At 34.7% G+C, this 21,720-nt stretch overlaps 1 protein-coding gene across 5 annotated transcripts in view; it reads left to right on the top strand.

Annotated features, from left to right (window-relative positions):
* The window catches only part of kug (FAT atypical cadherin kugelei), a 164,337-nt gene that overhangs the window by 79,744 nt on the left and 62,873 nt on the right, over positions 1-21,720 (top strand). For 4 of the 5 annotated variants that reach the window (XM_090172864.1, XM_090172868.1, XM_090172863.1 and 1 more), the window contains 8 exons: positions 5,347-5,722; positions 8,883-9,501; positions 9,896-10,516; positions 10,581-10,783; positions 10,960-11,134; positions 11,207-11,428; positions 14,020-14,043; positions 18,250-18,547. In XM_090172864.1, the coding sequence (XP_090028990.1) occupies positions 5,347-5,722; positions 8,883-9,501; positions 9,896-10,516; positions 10,581-10,783; positions 10,960-11,134; positions 11,207-11,428; positions 14,020-14,043; positions 18,250-18,547 (2,538 nt within the window). The remainder of the gene's footprint in view (positions 1-5,346; positions 5,723-8,882; positions 9,502-9,895; positions 10,517-10,580; positions 10,784-10,959; positions 11,135-11,206; positions 11,429-14,019; positions 14,044-18,249; positions 18,548-21,720) is intronic. The other variant, XM_090172865.1, reaches the window with a different exon arrangement.

The raw sequence follows: 21,720 nt of genomic DNA, 5'->3' as shown, positions 1-21,720 counted from the left end.
CGGGAAACCATATGCGATATCCTTTCTTTGCTACAGCATAGCCCACCATGATGCCCATCTTCGCTCTTCTTTCAAATTTGTTACGGTGTGGTTGTGGTACAAAAGCAAAAGCCACACATCCATAACGCTTAAGATGGCGTAATGATGGCGTAGTTTTTCTCCATCGTCCCTCTGGTGTCACATCTGGTAATTTTGAATGAGGTAATCTATTTGATAGATATACCACTGTGTGCAATACTTCTCCCCACATGTAATGTGGTAATCGGGCATCTTCCAGTAACGCTCTAATTCCTTCTAATGCTGTCCGGTTGAATCTCTCAGCAATTCCATTCATCTGTGGGCTGTATGTGTTAGTTCTTTGCAAAGTCACTCCATCCTTTCTACAACCTTCCTCAAAATATTTGGCACAATATTCCAAACCATTGTTGGTGCGAAGTTTCTTCAGTTTCAATCCAGTTTGCCTTTCAGCCATGACTTTATAATCTTTATACCTTTCATAAGCTTCACTTTTATTCTTCATGAGGTAAACTGTAGTTTTTCTAGTGTAGTCATCTATGAAACTGATAAAATACTTTGAACTTCCTAAAGATGTAACGGGTGCGGGACCCCAAATGTCACTGTGAACAAGCTCTAAAGGTTGTTTTGTGGATATATCTGGTAAAGCCTTTGAAGCGGTTTTAGTTGATTTTGCCACTTTACAGGGTATACAATGATCAATGTCGCCTTTAAATTCTGGTAAGCCATGAACCATCTCTTTACTCTGTAATTCTTTCATTCGTTTCACTGAAGGGTGCCCCAATTTTTGATGCCATCTAGCAGTATCAATAGTTAAACTTGCGTTACATCTAGGCTTTAATGATCGGTTCTCTGTGTGTCCATCTGTACTTGGAATATATATATCAACAACATATAAATTATTTCCAGCCAATGTTGATGATAAAACTAATTTCTGATCAACTCCATACACTTTAATAGATCCATTAACTATTATGGTCTTACACCCATTATTATCGAATCTTCTCGGTTCCAAGAGCCTTTGCTTCTCCTTCAGCAATATCAATCGGTACGTCTATTTCTCGATATTCAACGAACCATTCTCTTGTATGACAGAATTGGTGAGTAGCACCACAATCAAAAATCCAGGAATCTCTATCTGATGTTGATATCATCGCTGAAGCCAAATATGCATTCCCATATGAACTGTTATTGTCCCAACCACTAGAGTAACCTTTTCCCGTTAGTTTGTTCTGGTTGCGATCCTGTCTATTTCCTCTTTGATCTCTTTGTCTGGCGTCTATTTGAATATTTCCTTGACAATTTTTCGCTATATGTCTAGTTTTTCCACATTTATAACATACAAAACTTTGATGTGTACTTGCATTTTGACTACCTCCCTGACCACGGGAAATCCCACGTCTTTGCTGTGTAAATCTATTTCTCTGTTGATCAGTCTGTCTGTATTGTAAAGATGAAAATCCGCCCTGTTTATCGGTCTTCTCTTCATTCTTTTGTACTAGTTTGTCTTTCGTATTCAGCTACAAGTAGAGCTTTGACTTTGTCTGGAGTAAATTCTGCATCATCTAGTTGATATGTTCTTTGAATGGTGTTCTCATACTGTTCTAGTAGTCTACAAATCATCTGGTATGCTATCTCATCTGGAGCTAAAGTTCGACCAGCTAATTCTAATTGTTCAGCCGCATCACTAACTCTCCCTAAAAATCCAGACATACTCTCGGGTGGATTATATTTCAAACTTAGAAATGCATTACGTAAGGATGCTATCCGAGCCCTTGACTTTGGCTCATATAACTCTTGAAGTGCAGTTCAAACCTCCACAACCGTATCATACTGTGACACTAAGTTCTTGTGTTGGTCATCAACACCCAATGACAATTTTGACAATGCTCTTTGTTTTCTAGTTTCATATCTTTCTTTAACTTTAGCATCAGCCTCTTCCCCAGGGTCTTCATCTGTTTCATCAATAATCCCCCAAAGGCCAAAATCTAACAAGGCCATTTTCATGTTGAACTTCCAGTTCACATAATTTTCATCATTTAACTTATTAAATGAAAAAGATGTTCCTATAGTTATATTCTGTTTATCCATCTTTTGTAAATATTGTAAATAATTCTTTCTTCAATCTAGTTCTATTGTCTGGTTCTATTATACACTCAGCTAAGCCTAGGGCCCTACACTAATTGCCAATTCAAACTATACATTCTAATTACTTTCTCTAAATGATCTAACCACGCTCTGCTACCAATTGTGGGGGATTAAGGGCAATTAGTAAATAATCTAGACATCTTTAAATGAAATATAATTAAGTTTAATGAAGACCAAAAGTTAGAATGTCAAAATATACATATCTCTCTCAAAAGAACATGACACAACAAGTAAAGTTTTAGTTTTGGTTTGCAGACGAAATTCGTCTGCTATATTGTCTGTTATGTTTAGCAGACAACCTTAGTCTGCTAAAGTGTCTGCATTGACTTTGCAGACGACATTTACAATATCCTATGCAAAGTACAGCAAAGGCCTTACAAGAATATGATGCCCGCGTGCGAAACGCGCTTGTTAATAAAGCACTAAAAAGCTGGAGCTACTGATGCGGATAAAAACATTTTATACTTATATATTTTATTGCTTTTATTTTATGTAAACACCTATTAGAAGGACTTCCACCTTTGGTTTTATAAAAGGCGAGCGACAAACACACAGCATCTCTGTTTTAAACACTTGCAAGTGCGCGTGCGTCGACCACCTTATTAAGTGGAAGTTGAAAGTCCTCCTAGTATTAGCTAGTGCAACTCTCAGGCAAGTCAATGTAAAAACATCCCTCATTCCCGGCGCTGATTACCAGTTTTCCCGTAAATCGGTCGGTGCCGATAGGTTAAGATTTGGTTCGGTCAAGAATTTTATACACTTTGCAGTGTTAGATAATGTATGAAATTTTAAAATCGGGATGTCACGCAACGTCACCAATGCTTTTTCCCTTAGAGAAAAAAAGCAACCCTCCCGTTTTTGTTTTTTTTATACATGGCGAAAAACGTCGAGACTAAAAGCTCCTAATCCTATTTTAGGAGAGTGATAAAAGGACAATTGCTATTTTTAAGAAATATACCTCTTTAAAACAATGTGTTCATTTTCGATTTCCCGCCAAATCGTTTTGGCGCCAAAATCGAAGAAAATTTAAGCCTCGCCAAAGTCGACTAGATGCCTACTTTCCTCTATTTTCTTCTGATAACACCCAAAAGGGAATTTTTAAGCCATATTGCAAGTAGAGATGAGTCGGGCCGGCTATTTTTAAAGCCTGATCTGACCCGACCCGTTAAAAAATACAAAACTGAAACCCGACCCGACCCGCCAAAATTGTTTATTTCGAAAACCCGACCTGACCCGCCAAAGTCTTTTAAAACTGAAACCTGACCTGACCCGGCCCGATAAAATGTTTTAAATTTTAAACCCGACCCGACCCGATAAACTTGCACTTTTTATGGTTATAGTATAAGCTTACTCTATATGATAGAACGAGACCCTAAATTAAAAATTTTAATTGCTATGTCTATACCTAAAGGCTTTCAAAAAATGGTCAATAACATTAGGAACTAAATTATTTAATTTTTAGTGAAAAGAGTGGGAAAGTCTGGACTTGAGACTCGGGAGAGAGTGGGGCGGGGAATAAGTCAACAAAATTAAATTTTTCTCCATTGCAGCGCCTCCAAGTGAGGCGTTTTAGAACGTATATGTCACTATATGTATTTACGGGGCGATATATCAAAGGAAAAAACGCGCCAGGCCATAAATAAAAGCGGAGTTTGTGAAAACTAAGAGTCCTTTCAAATGGAGTACTGGGTGTGGCACCAATGTATTTTCCGTTTGTTCAGAAGAAGACATGGTAAAACTAGTCACGCTCCTCTGCAAAATTTCGTTACTCTGCTGGCATGCCTTCTGCAAATTTTGGTCAAGCACCTATCTCCAAATGCAAGATGAGTGTACAAAAATCGGTCTGGCTTGGGACTCCCTGGGGTTAAGGAATGTAACCAGGGACATGGCCTTAGAAATTAAGATAATCTCTTCAGCCAGCGTTCTCTCTTTACAATTACAATGGGTTTCCCGTTGTTTTCATAATACCAAAATATAATCATAAACAAATTGTTTACCCTCACGGCCCTGCACTAGAGCAAAGCAAACGCGCTGGGGGCTTGCGGCGTCACCCCAACCCCAATTCTTGCTAATCACGACCTAGAGGACATATTACCAAGACCCAATATTCCATAAACGGGAAATTTTGTGTATCCTACAACACCACAAATGGAAAAGTAACGCTAGAAAACGTTTATTTTCAATAGAAAAAGTTGATTTTTCAAAATTAATATCTCAGCGAATTTTCATTTTTGCAAAGTAATTTTGACCCAGGAATGTTCAGTATCGTCTAAAAAAAAAAAAAATTAAAGTAGACATGCGTTGGTGTGTTGGTATTCACCCAACTAATCTTATGAAAATCTAAATCTAACCAATTTGTTGAATTAGAGCATTTTACACTAACATTTTCAGAGGTAATATATGTAGTGTAAAACATATTATAACATGTTTCATTTTGTATTGGACCAGAATCAAATTACTGCACTCCCACCTACTCTGTTTTTGGAAATTAGTTGGTTTTCAATGTGTGGAGAACCGAAAAATTCTAAACATTTTATATTGAAGTTTTCTCTTGGCTTGACTCCTAATCACTAAAAATAAAAATTTAATGAAATTGTTACTATTAAATATTTTCATTGGCAGTGTTGAAATCTAACAAAATTTAAAAATTTATTTATTTTTAATTTAATGCTCCTATAGTGAAATTTTTGAAAGACTATTTGACGCTGCATTGCCATTATTGGTATTTTAAGGTTTAGTTAATTTAATAAAGCTTACTACCATGTTTATTATTCTTAAGTTTTTGTTTGATATTATTCCCAAAAACTGTTTACTGTTTTGAACTAAATAAAAATTAGACATCAAAAAGTATTTGGTATGAAAATTTGGCACCATAATGCATTTGGTCTGACTGCTTGTCATTTCAACATTTATAGTATAGGCTTTGAGCTTAGGAAATATAGCGCCATCTGCCTTAATATCCGTAAACTAATTATGTGAAGAAATAGCAGACACCTTTCGCATATCTAGGTTTTCTGGTTGATTTTTCAGCTGTTATGCATAGATAATTTTGAACGAGCAGACAGCTTTCATATATTCAATTTAAAACTCTGTCGGTAAATTGCTTATAGTTGCTTAATTTCCTTTAGTAGTTTGTTTAAATGTATTGAACAAATAAATGCCTAAAGTTATATTTTTAATCAGTGCTAGTCCAAGGAGCTTGGATCATTTTCAAGTTGATGAAAGGACAGGATCAGTATCAGTTTCAGGCCAAGTCTTGGATTTTGAAAGTTGTCGCAAGCATATTTTAACAATTGAAGTTAAGGACCAAGGGACTCCTGCTAAAAGAGATTACGCTCGCCTGTTAATTAATGTACAAGACCGGAATGATCATGCTCCTGAGTTTTTAGCTCCAATGTTTACTGTTAAAGTATTTGAAACTTCAGCATTGGGAACTGCAGTTGTACAACTACTGGCTGTAGATAGGGACAAAGGAAAGAATGCTGAAATATCATACACAATTGTTTCGGGGAATATTGGTGGAGCATTTTCTATTGATTCCACTCTAGGAATTTTACAAGTTAGTATTGGTCTTTATATTTTTTATAATTCTTTTGTCTTAGTGGAAGTATTTGATATTAGTAGAAGTGCACAGTGTTAAATCTTTCCTCGTTTGTATAAACTATTTTTAGTAAATAGATTATTATTGGATTTCAGAGACTTATCATAAATGGAAATGTTTTGTAACAGTGTGCTCCTACTATTGAAATTTTTTTGTATTTTACTGCTTATTACAAAAAATGAAAGTTTTAAATCAAGGTTATCAACATTTTCAGTAATTAAAATTAGCAAAAATATCCCTTACTATGAAAATAGGCTTGCTAACGTTTATGGTGATAGTAAGTGTAGAGAGCTGTGGAGTATGTGTGACATTGTAACCCGGCTACCTAGTATAATGGCACAGGCGCAGCTTTCGTCGCTTTACTTGCTCGGCCAATATCAATGTGATGCCCCCCCCCCCCAAATGTTTGTCTGGAGTTGCGCCTATAATTTTAGTTAACTTGCCATAGTGAACTGATAAGATATTATGAACTGCTTTGACCTGAACTTTTCTCATTGTTAGAAATAGTATATTAATCTGTTTATTTGTTAATTAGTACTTACTGTGACCTTTGAGTTTATTGACCTTTAATCTTAACCAGTATGAACCCTAAGGTGGCGACATTCTATATTAACTAATGACACATTCATTCGTGTTGTAGGCTGAGAGGTGTGCCATTGTGTGTGTTGCACTTGAGATGATTGCATGTGTAGGATGAGCTGCCCCAAGTATATAATATGTATAATATAGGACAAAGTGGTCACTACTAATTCAACATGTAAATAATGTATGATATTTTAAACTTTTACTTTAACGGAATAAATAATAATAGACCTGTTACTAGCAATCACGTTTGATTTATCCGCCTACTTTCCAACACTCATTGCCTGTCATCTGCTTAGCTTGCACAATTTTTATTGTTGCATCCCAAAAATTAATTCTTCTCCTAGTCACCAACATGAAATAGTTGTTTTGGTTTAACTTTTCCCAACTTATTAAATTTAAAAATAGTTAGTTGATCTTATAAATCATGCGTTTATTATTTTTCCCCGATACACAAATAACCCAACAAAGTGGTTCATCACCCTTAAGGCATATATGGTGTATATTGGGGTGTTAGCAAATTTTAATTTTTTTTGTGAATTATCATTTTGAAATTATTTGAAACAAATTTATGATGTATTAAATAGGCAAGGACTCAAATTGTAAATTTTGCGAAAGTAATGAAGGAAATGCAATTTAAAATAAAAAACTTAGCTCCATCCTTAAAAAAATAATCTTAATTGTATTTCACCCCAAGTTTGCTCAAAACCCAAAATCCCATTTAGTAAGATTGATTTATGTAAATGGTTTATTTTAGGGCAATTTATAGCTAGCAAATTTTTCGAGGTGTTTGAATTATTAATAAAAATTAACAATATATATCCAAATTTGCACGTATTCATTGTTGTTGTTTCTAAAATTTTAACTTACCTTTGAGAGGCGATTGCAATTTAAGTTTTTCTTATAATAGTTGATTTTCTAAAATTAAAAGTGGGCTTGTTAAAATGTTGCTCTTACATCACAAGACAAAGCTTTATTAGTATATTTTTCGCGCAAGTGATTTGTATGCACGCTAGAAAACCATATACTCCTCACGACTGTAGTCCCTTACCAAAAAATAAGTTGGCTAAAAACCACTTAGGACAACTTGTATATCAACTTGGTTTTCAGTTTGTATTTGGGACAAATGCCTACTTAAAAATAACTTAAATCATCTTAATTAACAACTTATTTCCAACTAAACCAGAATCAACATTTACATTTAACTACTTAAAAGCAACTTAAATCCTACTAGGGAAACATCTAAAAACCAACTTAAAAATATTATGTAATTTCCTGACTACTAAAAACCAACTAATTATAAACTTAGCAAAAGCAGTATTTTACTACCAATTGAATAACAACTTATTACCCCTTTAATAGTAACTTGAAATATGCTGACAACTTGAGCCATACGTAATACCAACTCAATATCAACTAATAATGTGTATACAAACTAAATACAAACTGAAATCCAACTTATTTTTTGGTAAGGGGTGTGTAGACTTGTAAAAGTAAATGACTGACCAAAACAACATTTAAACAAGAGGGCCACTTTACTTTATATAAAGAACTATTAGTTTGAGGTTTGGTTTTCACCTTGCGATGAGTTTTGTTTTTTTACCTAAATTTGAGGTGTGTGTGGTGGGATTTAAATTATTACACTAATTTGTAATTTATTATATTCACTTAAATAATTTTAACTAATAAACGTTTGTCCATTAATAGTACAGGTAAAAGAGGGTAACTCAGCAGCAAAATTCGTTCCAACTTGCAATGTGGCCCAAAAAATTTCATTTTGTTTCTACTTTGAGGATCCGAAGAGGCGGCAGCGATGCAGGGTGGAAAACATAGTTTATGGGAGGGGGGGATGGTACAAAAGGGGCGCGTTGCCCCCGAAATTTGCGTTCAACGAAGTGGACCGTGTTTGGTTTTGTTCCCGATAGTAGTTTTCACGCGGAGTTGAATGAGACCAACCACATTTCCGTAGGATGAACCGTTTCCGAATTATGACCGACTTTGTACTACATTAAGTGGTTTTTTCTCTTAATATGCAAAAAATTCCCCAAATTTTAAATTAAGACATCTGGTCAAGTTGGGTTTCGTTTCTATAGTATGGTTTAACGATGAGTAGAATGTGACGCACCGCGGGTCGCTAGGACTAATAGTTTTGGAGTTATGACCAAAAGTACACTGTAAAACGTGGTTTTATCGTGATATAACCTTTTACTATTTAGTGAAATTTCGATAAAACCACATTTTTCAGTGTACCTTTGGTCATAACTCCAAAACTTTTAGTCCTAGCGACCCAATGTCTAAATTTAAAATTTAGGGAATTTTTTTGCATATTAGAGAAAAAACCACGTAATGTAGTACAAATTCGGTCATAACTTGAAAGTGGTTCATCCTATGGAATTTTTAGGACACATTGCTAATATAGGGACGAAATTGGCCTCTGGAGAGTCCTTTTTGGGCCTCTTTTACCCGTATTATAAATTTAAAATAAACTATTTACTATTATATTCATGACTATTTTTTGTTTATGCCAAACATTTAGGTTGCTCATGACCTAGACAGTCAAGTCATGCCAGAATATTTTCTGTCTGTTAGAGCGAATGATCATGGAGTTCCTACGTTAAATTGTACTGTCACAGTGCATATAAAGGTCACACAAGCTGACAATGCTTCACCTAAGTTTGAGCAAGGTCATTACTCTGCAGAACTCTTTGAAAATGAAAGACCAGGAACATCTGTAGCATCATTTACAGTGCGCAGTCGTTCGTCAGTATATTTTGAGATTTTAGATGGAAATGAAGATGGTGACTTCAAGATTGATTCAATTTCTGGACTCGTGAGCACTGATAAAGAACTGGACTTTGAAAAAACCAAATTCTATAATTTGACTGTGAGAGCAACAAATATGGTTGGCTCAAATACTAGTACCACACTCTCCGTACATGTTTTGGATAGAAATGATAATCGACCTGAATTTGAAAAAGAAGTTTACCAGGGTTGGGTTAGTGAATCAGCTGAAGTGGGAAGTTTTGCTTTGAAAGAAGATAATAATCCCTTAGTAGTAAAAGCTGCTGACAAAGATTCTGAGAGAAATTCCATCTTAAATTTTGAAATTGTAGAAAAATTTGCTCAAAAATATTTCCAAATTGATAAAACTACTGGTAAGTTAAGTGTTCACCATATCTTTCAATAAATATCTATAATTGCAGCATTCTCACTAGGTCCTTTTAATACCCTAAAGCTTCTATTTTCATTTCCCTACGCACCATAAATTCGGGGTGTGGTTCCTAAAATTCCCGATTTATCAATGAATTTGAGGAAAGCTATTTCACCCTATTTCTATCGTGAAAAGTTTGTTTTTCCCCAGAACATTTTTCAGATTTCGGTGGGAGTCCTGCAATTATATTGGCCTAAAGTAAATGGCCACTCTAAAGGAAACCTCTTACAGGAGTCGCCAAATGCTTCAAGCTTATTTAGAAGCATGTTTTGTTTAATTGAACTTGAGATTAGGTCTATCATATACTCACACCTAAAAATGTAATATACGATTTATAGGAGCAGTGAGTATCCTGTCACCATTGGATCATGAAACACACCCATATTTCATTTTTTCTGTTCATCTCTCTGATCTGGGAAGGCCACGACTTAATGCGCTTGGAGCTGCGCAAGTTAATATTACAGTTTTAGATGTCAATGATTGTGCTCCTGTATTTTATAAGTCTCTGTATACAGCTATTTTGCTTCTTCCAACATATAAAGGTGTAGTTGTAACTAAAGTTGAAGCTCGAGATCCTGATAGTTCAGAACTGAAATATTCCATAGTATCTGGCAATATAAATGAACAATTCATCATTGATTCGGTTACTGGGGAAATTATTGTTAGAAATCCAGAAAATGCAAAAAATGAATATGAAATAACGATAGCAGTCGATGATGGACAGTTTGAAAGTAGTTGTGTAGTAAAAATACTAATTAGAGAAACAAGAAGCAGTGGGCTAAAATTTAGCCTAGCTAAATATGAAATTGAACTGTCTGAAAATGTTGCTGATGATGCTAAAACTATTTGCGTTGTCACTGTTCTTGGAAGCGCTCTTAATGAACATGTGGCATTCTCCATAATAAATCCATCACCAATGTTTGCAATTGGTAAAACATCAGGAGCTGTGAGAACTACAGGTAAGATTTTAATGTATTTTGAAGTTAAAATGAAATAATTATAAATTTTCTTTTATTAATATAGGTAGACCATTTGATAGAGAAGTTAAAAGTAGCTACACCCTGGTGATTGAAGCTAAAAGTGAACTTTTAGAAGCTCCACGTGTTGCTCATGTTCTTGTTGAAGTTACCATCACGGACATGAATGACAATGCTCCTATGTTTGTCAACTTACCTTATCATTGTGTTGTGCCAGTGGAAGCTCAGCCTGGGGACCTTGTTAGAAAGGTGATTATAATTTTTCTCCCTTTATCAATTATAAATCTACTTAATTTAATAAAAAGCTATCTGGTTTTTGAAATTGATAAACTAATGAAACTTAATTTATTCCTACATGTGTATAAGTTTATATAAAGGTTTGGTTATGCTTAAATTAAATGGGACAATATCGATTGGTTAAATAGGTGCAAGCTATTGACCTTGATATTGGTCCCAATGGATTTGTGCACTATGAACTAGCAGAAACAGAATCAGAGGCTTCTTTTACTATTGATAGCAAAACAGGTGATATTCGTCTGAAGCAAAATCTTGGTACCCACAATACGGATTATCACTTGATTGTAACAGCTATTGATTCAGGTATACATATTTTTTATGACTAAACAAGTGTTTAGTAATTTAATTAATTTCTTACTGCTGTTAAAATTACAGGCTCGCCATCTTTGAAATCAATAATTACTGTGCCAGTGAAAGTTATAAACCGAAACATGCCTGTTTTTCCTCGTCAATTTTATTCAGTGGCTGTCCCAGAGAATATTGGATCTCAGATTCCTGTTTTGACAGTACAAGCAACTAGTCCCCAAGGACGACAATTAATATATAGCATTGTTGAAGGAAACCAATTGGAAGAATTTGCTGTTGATTTTAATACAGGTTTGTTGGTTGGTTTTTGTATTCATTAAATTTTTTTATTATCTATTCTGGACACTATCTTGGTACGCCAGTATTATGAGTACATTTGCTTTTTGAGGTGTTATATATCTGTGACTTTTTTGATTTACAGATAATTTGTTTCATTTTTACTACGAAGTAATTTGAGATATGCTTCTGTTTTGTAATTTTATTTAAATTTTATATATTATGACAATAATATATTGCGTGCTAACAGTGGTGCATCCCAGGATTTAACAGGGGGTGAAGACTGTCTGTGGTCTGATAAAAAAATCAGTGCTGTTCAGTATGGAGGGGAACTTTTTTAAAAGCACTCCCTATAAAAACGTACATGTTATAGCTCTTGGGAAACAAAAGTGACTTTCAATTTTAGTCTGCATAAAAGTTAAGGTGAAAGAAAAAGTAGTAAAATTTAAGCCCATTCAAATTATATCTACGATTTTAATGATAAGATATTTTTTATCTAAAATGTGACCACACTTTTGCTTTATATAGCAAAATAGTAGCTATTTACACTAGCCTGAATTTTAGAATACCAACCTAATGCGCACTACTTGGGTTGTTAAACATGAGATACTTCCACAAGGAAACAAATTGTAATTGGCCCTGAGTCTGACAAAAAAGTGGGTTTGAACTACACTTGAATAATAAAGCCATTTTCAAACAGAAATACCATAATTTTAATGGTTTTCTTTAAATAAATTTTCCAAGATAAAGTTCCTAATTATAATAATTCAAATTATACATTAATATCAAAAAGTAATTTTGAAGGAAAAATTTTAACAACATTAAGAGAGGGAATAATTTTAAAGCCTAAAAAATTATTTTGCATTGCTTTGTGGACCGAAAACAAGTATTTAAATAATATTGATTAATTTAAATCAATTAAACTGAATTAGACTAACAAAACTATTGATTCTACCATGAGGCTATGTCCTTTACCAAAATATAAGTTGGATTTTAGTTTGTATACACATTTTAGTTGATATTAACTTGGTTTTAAGTAGGCTTAAGTTGTCAGGATATTTCAATAAACTAGTTAAAGGGGTAATAAGTTGGCAGGAAAATCCTTTTTCTTTTTTAAGTTTGGTCTTAGTGAATATTTAGCTTGTATTTGTCGCAAATACAAACTTAAAACCAAATTTAAAATAAATTTAACCACTATTGCACTGTAAAAACATATTTATTTAATGGCTACTACAGCTGTTTCGTCTCCCTTACCGGAGCCGTCGTCAGGTAGATACAAAATGAACAAAAGGGGAGAAAAATGTGACGTAGGGGACGAGAAACAATGTTTTTTAAGTCCATAGTTTTGTAAGTTAAATGAACAATTTCACATAGGGAACGACGTTTTCATCATTGATAAGGAGGTTGGTATTTTTTAGTTTTATTTCGATTGACTCTCTAATGTTTAGCTTAATTGGTTGTTTTCGTTGGTAATTAATTTAGCTTTGTTAAAGTAGTTCCTAGACAACTTATTTTTTGGTAAAGGCAAGGCCCTCAAAGTTTGAAACGAATGGGATTTTAATGTTAGACAAATGATGGCGAAACTGACCACATGATGATGAAAATTTTAAACTTATCCACAAATCCCCCAATGCATGCTACCGGATGACAAGAGGTAGTATAGGTGGTAGGTATGAGGGTGGTTGGGAGGATTTGCTCTTTTTCTCCGCCACCTAGCGTAGATTCTAGTTATTTTTCTCCCGCGCCTGTCTACTGCTAAATACACGCACCCTTATGCCCAATTCAAGATTAGTCTTATGATTCTTCCAAACAATAACAGATAAGAATTGCCTCCATTTTCTATCTTGTGTTTGATTTTTGGCTCTCTAAACAAACCTTTTTGCCAAAAAAATTTACCTTTTTATTTTTGTAATTTAATTTGGTTACAACATGTGTTGAAATGTATTTGTACACATTTTATAATTACAAAAATATTAGTGTTCAATTTTAGAGTTTCAAAATCAAACGGTGAATGTGTATCTAAATTTTAAAAGAACAACCAATGGAGGGTGATGGGGGAAGCTATTTATTTAATAAATGGATGTATGATTTTAAACTATTTGAAAGGCTGAAGCTTTGTGTAAGGCAAAGTGTTTGTTTTAATAAATTGAAATTGGGAATATAATTAATTATACATTTATAGTATAAATTTTCTACATATTTGTATTCTACAAATTGATAGAAAGTAAGCTATTTTAGGCTTTTCTTTATCCGTTTATAAATAGTGACCTCATTTATTTCGATCATTCATTGGGATTATAAAATATAGAAGTTTTTTATTTAACATCTACTTTTCATAATCTCTAATGTTTCAAAACTTAATTTAAATTGACACTATTTTGGTGATTTGGTCTTTGATTCTACAGATTTTTCCCTTCAATAAAAATTCTTGCATGCGTGAACATAGAACCATTTTTTATGTACTTTAGCTTTATATATAATTTTTTAAGTTTTATTTTTGTTTTAAATCAGTTCCCTGTTTTATTTTTTCTCTCTCTTTCTCTCTCTCGATCCCCCTCTTTCTCTCCTTTTTATTTTTTATATGGAAACTATTTTTATATATCCAGACCCTGGGCCTAGTTCTGGGCCATGTGAGTATTTTCAAATAATACATTTGATTTTTATTATTGTTCCTCGTTTTAGACTGTAAAGTTCTGGTAGTAGCGGATAATATTTAGTTCCTTAGTGCTTGTGCGTGTTATTATACCCTCATGTTTGTTTCTTGATTTTTAATGCTTATATATATATTACATGTCTGTATAGTGTTAGTAAAATTTTGGCCAAATTTAAAAAAACATGCGTTTCTATAGTATCTACGGAACTTAAATTATATTACGTATTTTAATACTTATTTCAAATATATTATGGTGCCTTTGTAATAGTAAAACTTGGTTAGTGTAGTTCTTAGCAAACATTAGTTGAAATATGCTATGTAAAGCATTAAGTTAAAATAAATTTTAACAACAGGTAAAAATAACAGCTAGGCTAATATCCAAGGCACTGCCTTGGGTCCAAGTCATCGAGCGACTTTTAATGTCATAAAATCAGGGCCGGGCCTGGCTACTAGGATTAAGTTACTAAGCCGAGCGAGTATGCATGATTTATCGACATTAAAAGCCGCTCGATGACTTGGACCTAAGGCTCTCTCACATGCCTTACCTCTCTTTCATCTCATGCCAACAACAAGTAAAGGGACAAATGCTATATATGTTTATCTCTTCTCTCTAAGCATATGCAATATAATAACTCATAAGTATTCCATAAAGCATCTTGGCTTTAATGAAACCTAGCTCAAGAGAGGTGACTTAGGATTTGTTATTTAATTCCAATGTGTGATGAAAAACACTTCCACATCGCAACCACATAAAATTCATAGTGCTGGTGGCTGTGACAAGTCAAGCGATAATCTGTTAACTTTAAACCCATTTAATTTGCTATTTGATTGGTTAAGGTTCAAGGAATATAAATGTATAAACCTTTTCAGTCTCATCGAAATTTTTTTTTAATGTAAATGTTATAAAAATGCATAGATATTGAGTGACATTCTCTCAGAAATACCAAAACAATTCTTGGGAATTCTTATGTAACCACCGGCAAATCTCGATCCCTCCACTGTCAACAATAATCACACAAAAAATTAAATATTTAAGTATCCAGAATAGAAAATTACAAACGGCAATTACAACAAAACTCAGGTGTGCACCATAAAATAAGCTAGACCCCGAAACCATTTAAATCCCAAAACGGTATTAATGAATTACACCAATCTCTATTGGAGATTAACTTTAATCAATAATTATGGTATGAATTACATTTAAAGATTCTCAGGCGAGTATAGTGTTAGTGCATCAGAAAATTCCATTGTACACACCCCAGAGCAAAAATCAATTTAAATCGCTTGGCTAATAATGATAATTATACTGGAAATATTTCTACATTAGCTTGACCTCATTACAGGTTGTATACAAAGTATATGCGATAAATTATGAGCTTATGGAGTGTTTAATATGGATTCAATATTGGAAACCAATTAAAAGATATTAAATAAAAGACAAAAGAGCATGTTTGAATGCAATATTCTCTAAAACTTGCAAGTCTCTTTATGTTGTTTCAACTGAACATATGCAGATGTTCCACATTATGTCTAGAAACAGCTTAGTTCTTTAATTCTGTGGGAATAGAATGTTAAAAGGTATATAGGAAGTAATTGAAATTTCGTTTTTATTTAACACAATTTGTTGAATGAAAATAAATTGATATGCGATGTAGTGGGGAGTATGTGTTGCTCCAAATCTAACTCTATTTCGAATCCTACGTGCCATATGCCTATAATTTATCCTCTCTTTCTCTTAAAAAATGTTGAAATTACTTTTTGCTTTGTTTTTTGAAAGTTTACAACTTAACACTGTAATATAAATTATTTTAGCGTTCCTTGAAATATTTCTGCATCAAGTCTTGTCTTTTTTATTTATCAAGTTCAGTCAGGAATCCATACCAAGACTTAAAAATTGTTCTCACAGCTTATCCCAGTTCTATTTATTTAGGACCATTTTTTGTAACTCCGACACCTGTTCTCTAACCAGGGAAGGTCTTGGACTGTAAGTCGGGGATTCGAGAAAACGTTATGGCAACCTTTTGACCATGCCCCAGGAAGGTATCAGCTGGGCGGATTTTAAAAAGGTCAAGTTTTATGACCTTTTGCAAATTGTGACTTTGGTCGAGCCGGAAATTCCTTATGGGATTTTCTACGCTAATTTAGAAATTTGAACTTTTGTAATGCCCATGTCAAACATGCATAAAAGTGAATTCAAAGTTAAAATTGGGTAAAATGATCAAAACTGGCAGGTTTGAATCAAGAGTGGTCAATATGGTCCAAAATGGTCAGTTTGAGATGGGATTGGTCAATATGGTCCAAAATGGTCAGTTTGCCAGTTTGGAAGGAATTTCCGGCTCGACCAAAGTCACAATTTCGAAAGGTCATAAAACTTGACCTTTTTAAAATTCACCCGGCTGATACCTTCCTGGGGCATGGTCTAAAGGTTGCCATAACGTTTTCTCGGATCCCCGACTTACAGTCCAAGACCTTCCCTTGTAAGACTGACCACCATGTTTCGTAGAATAATTTACAATAACTAATAAAAATTGCTGTCTTATGTTATTTAAAGTATTGATTCAGACTACTGTACAGATATTTAATTAATCTAATGAACAAGCACATTGTTCACTATATAGTTATTACTAAGTTGAATTTGAATAGTGTAAACACCACTGGGGAGGGGGGAGATTTGAATTTATCACAATATGGTGCCTGATTTAAAACCATTTTTATATCGCGGTATGGATACCTGGTCTAATGCATAGCTAGGATAATGGTTACCAAGGAAATATAACACTGACAATAAATTTGGTTTAACTTTTCAGTATGATCATTGTACGCTTGTGTGCATTTCATAAATATTATCTTAAAATTTTACTTCTTGGGTTAGGTTTCTTTATTTTCTTGAAATGTTCTTATAAGAATATTTTTCTAAGAAATTTTGTTGATAAGCTTCTATTAAATTAGTTAGCATCAAAAGAATCTATTCGAAAAAATAGAAGAGGCTTGGGCATAAGTGTACTGTTTTGTTTGCTGGCTTTTCCCTTCAGCACATAATTCTGTCTCAGTTTGAATTAAGCAATAATCTCATACAATTTAAAAGGTGTTAATTGCACTGAGAAGAAACATTTTACAAAGATTGTGATTGCTAACAAAGTTTACATAACAACTTTAACAAGCAAATGTTAAATTAACATTTGCTTGTTTTGTTACTTTCTATTAACTAAATGAAGTGATGTATAATTTACTGTACTTTCAGGCCTATACTGATCATCCGAAAATATAAATCAAAATGTGTGCATTACTTGCAGGTTATTGGTTTCTTGAGAATTTTAAAATTTGTCCAGAATTTTAATTACATAAATGCGCATGTAGTGTTCATAAGTGAAATTCCATTAAGTTTTAAATTCGCGGAAAGATTTGATGCATGGTTACTTTGGTCTGGCTGCTATCTATTTGTATTGCTATTTAATCATATTTTACTGTAGTTTCATAGATAGTTTATTCATAAAATTATTCGTAAACGAATAGAAAAAAATTATTTCCTTTTTCGTAACCTATAGTGGAAAGCCATGTAATTTTAGCTTAAAGGCTCACTCTGGCATATTACAGAACTATTTGTAAAAGTTTATTATAATTACTTGGCTTTTCATAGTTTTAACTTTAGGTTCTTAACATAAACAATCAGTACCATTATTATCAAATCTAGGTTAGATAAATTTTATTCTCATTTTCCAAATATTTATATCTCCACTAACTGTTAATGGAAAGGTAATTGAGGTCCCTATAGCCCCATTTTACCAGTTCCTATAGATATTTTCTATAACTAATATACATGTAATTAATGATTAAAAGTATAATTATTTATTAAAATTATAAATTATATGTATTGGAAAGCTCTAACTTTATATTTGCATATTTGATTGTTTTTGTTAAGTTACTCAAGCTTCAAATACACGCTTCCTTTGACCTTCAATTGTGTTTGTTTACTCCTCTTGTAAAATTTGTTTATAGAGTTTCTTCACTTACATTTAACATAGTCTGTAACAACCATCAACTAACTTAATACTTTACTAAAACTCAGTTCTATCACTTTCTTTTGCCTGGCCCATTTTTTGAATAACCCTGAATTGAAATGTTGTGACTGGCATTTTGATGGTGGAAATTCTATCTATGGCTTCCATTTAATTTTTGAGTGAAGGTGTCATCTATGTTGTGGAAGAACTTGATTATGAAATCAATCAGCTGCACCAACTAACACTGAGAGCGACAGACTCAGTTTCTGGAGCATATGCAGAGGTTCAAGTCAGCATATCTGTAGAAGATGTAAATGACAATCCACCCGTCTTTGCACAAGCCTCCTTTAATGCATCAGTGTCAGAATTATCACCACTGGGAACGTCTGTACTCAAACTGATAGCCACTGACAGAGATACTGGATCTAATAAAAAGATTCAATTCCAACTCGTTGGTCAAAAGAGAAATGAAGATGATATTAAGTAAGCATTCAATTTTTTTATAATAAAGCATCTCAAACCTCAATAAAAATCAAAAATGCTATGCATATCTGTGGTTCTATGAGTTTTTTATTGTGCTGGAACCAAAAATTAAAATTGTAGATATTGAACTTAAGATACTGTAGTTTGGGCTGATATAAACTAGAATATTTAAAACAATTGTTCTTGGACTCTGAAAGAAATTTGTTCTATGAATTAACTTAACTTGTGGATGATACTGAACATTTCTGTGTCAAAATTATTTTGCGGAAAGAAAACACGCGGAGATATTACATTTTTTTTAAATAAACGTTTTTTAACCCCATACCAGGTACAAGGTTCGTTAAAAAGGGAACTATAAGGTTGCCGCGATCGCATGTTTTTTTATCAAAATATTACGGCTTATGCGTTGCTAGGTAAAATCATGACGTCAGCCAGATGAGATCGTATTGAAAATTCACGGAGGCTCGTCAGGGTGACGTCATCAATTTTCACTCATACAGACATTTTTTGAAACATCTTCTTGATCGAGACCCCCTTGTACCGATTAGACATGTGGCGCCCTCTTGTGGCCAGAGACCTTCCTGAAAACATCGCCGTGGTTTTCCATACCACCGCCAAGGCTCGAATTACATCGTCACCCCCCCCCCCCCCATGAAAAAAAATACCCCTGTACTTAAAATCACCATAAAGCGTCCCGTAACTCCTCAAACGGAGGACCCCACACGGCCTGGGGAGAAAAATAAAATTATCAATACTAACATCCCCGCACAACTCCGAATGGTGACGCAAGAAGTGAACCCGGGCTTAATCAAAGGATCACACTCCGGAACAACTGCCTGGACCTCCAAGTCAACCAGCATCCCGACGGTCACCTCCAAACCACCGAGGACAGACGGCACAGGAACGTTCACCAAGGGGTCACCAGCTACAGTCGTCAGGTCAACCAGAACACGCACAGGCACTTAAACCTCCCCCTCGACCTGAACGGACGCAGGTGATAAAGAAGAATCAGGGACGTGCTCCTGCTGCATCTCAGAATCTTGGGACTCTGAAGAAAAATACAACTTCCATTGATTGATATGCCGAGTCCCTAGTAACCATATCCAATAATTCTTAAGAGACCGAAGTCAAACGCTCAACAATGTGGAATGGACCCAGCCACCGGGGAAGAAATGTCTTGGTCAAATGCTCTGCCGCCCTGGACATGCGGTGGTCAACGCACCGCACCAACATACCAACTTCCGAGGTCCCCTCCCGATAGTTCTTGTCGTAATATAACTTCTGACAGTCACTCGCTAGGGAATTCATCTCCTGAGCCTGATCCAAGGTCATTTGTAAGTTCTCGCAAAGGGCTCATGCTTGACCACCACCACCTCAGAAATCAGGAGCCCCAGCAGCCCGACCAATATCCCAAGGTAACACAGGCTCATAACCATGATGGAGATAAAATGGTGAAAAGCCCGTGGACTGGTGGACCACATTATTGATGGCTAATTGGTTCAAGGGCAAATCCGCATCCCATGCTGTATGACAATTCCCTACATACATGCTATCATTTCCCCCAGGACTGTGTTAACCCGCTCCATAAGATTAGACTGGATGGTAAGGAGTCGTAAACTAAGACTTAATATGCAAAAGGTGACACACATTAGCCCACAACCCAGAAATAAAATGCAGACCATTGTCTGATAATAAAGCCCGCATGATGCCATGGCGTGAGACATACTGAACCAGGGCCTTGCTGACTGTGATGGATGTGATATTGCGGACAGGAAAGAACTCCACGTATTTTGTAAAATAATCCACAATTACCACCATTAATCCATTCTGATTCTTTAATAATAATAATAAAATGTTTCTTTATTGGATTTACCTTTTAAGAGAAGTCTCTTATTTACAAAAGGGTCCTACTTATTAAATTAAATTAATACATCAACAGAATTTATCGACTAAAATTATAAAATTAGCATTACAATTCTACTATTCAGTTTTCATTGAATTAATATATATCTTAATTTGACTTTTAAACATATTTATAGAGACAATTGATTTAAGTTCATTTGGCACTTGATTCCATATCTGAATGCCCTTCATTTTTACACTTTTTTCATTGAATTTTTTATACTTTTTGACTTAAGTTATTTTTCTGACCCCTAGTATAAGGTCCTTGATCAATCATGGGGAACCATTGTAAGATATTGGGAGGGACATTATTCCATTTTATTTTATACCTAAGTAATAGAAATTCATATATATAGTCATATTGTAGATCGTTTATACAAGAAATTTCTCGTGCCTCAGTTAAACGCTTTTGACAGGTTGATATAGATAACCATCACATATAAGCAAAAAAGAGGCCCCATCCTGTCTATCGTCACCAGATCACCAGGATACAGCTTCGTGGAAGATAACATAAGACCCGTCCTCTTAGTATTTAGTAGTTTATAACGTTGGCAGGCATCACAGGCGTTAACATAATCGTGAACCACGTTGTACAACCGAGGTAACAGACTTGTGTATGTTGCCGTACAACCCTGATGCCCAGACAAGGGGTGATCATGGAAAGCCCGCAAAACTAGCCCATGTAGAGCCTCAAGAAGGACCACCTTAGCCGGCTTACCATCTATAGCTATAGTATTTCCTAGACCACTTATTTTTGGGTGAGGGCCCAGTCAACCAAAAATGCATTACCAGAAATTCAATTTTCCCCTCCCTAGTAACGAAAGCGGTTTTGTCGATATCCTCTGGAGCCATCTCTACTTGCCAAAACCCAGACTTCAGGTCCAACCGAGTAATACACTTAGGCTTACCCCCCCCCCCCCCCCAATCTAAAACCTCATCAATACATAGGATAGGAAAAGGATCACCGACAGTCACCTTGTTAAACGCAGTAAAATCAATATAGAGCCATACCTCATTTTTTTACCCAACAACAGCACTGGGAAGCGACTTCCCGAGGGCCGAATGACCCCACGTTTAAGCATCTCCGCAACTACTTAATCAATCATTTCATTGTCGTGCAGACTACGGTGAAAGGGCTGTCTCTGAGATTAAAGTCCAAGGTTGGAGGTGAATCCGGTGACGTAGGACACTTGTACGACCCGCTTCTGGGGAGAAAAGAGAAAAAACATTGGCACAGGTTCTCCAAATCCGCCCGCCGATCGTAACCCAAC

This window comes from Leiobunum rupestre, chromosome 4 (genome assembly GCF_980474605.1).
Source record: "Leiobunum rupestre chromosome 4, qqLeiRupe1.1.hap1, whole genome shotgun sequence".
NCBI classification, from domain to species: Eukaryota; Metazoa; Arthropoda; class Arachnida; order Opiliones; family Sclerosomatidae; genus Leiobunum; species Leiobunum rupestre.
Note: the sequence above shows the minus strand (reverse complement) of the source record. Positions and strands in the feature narration are given on the sequence as shown.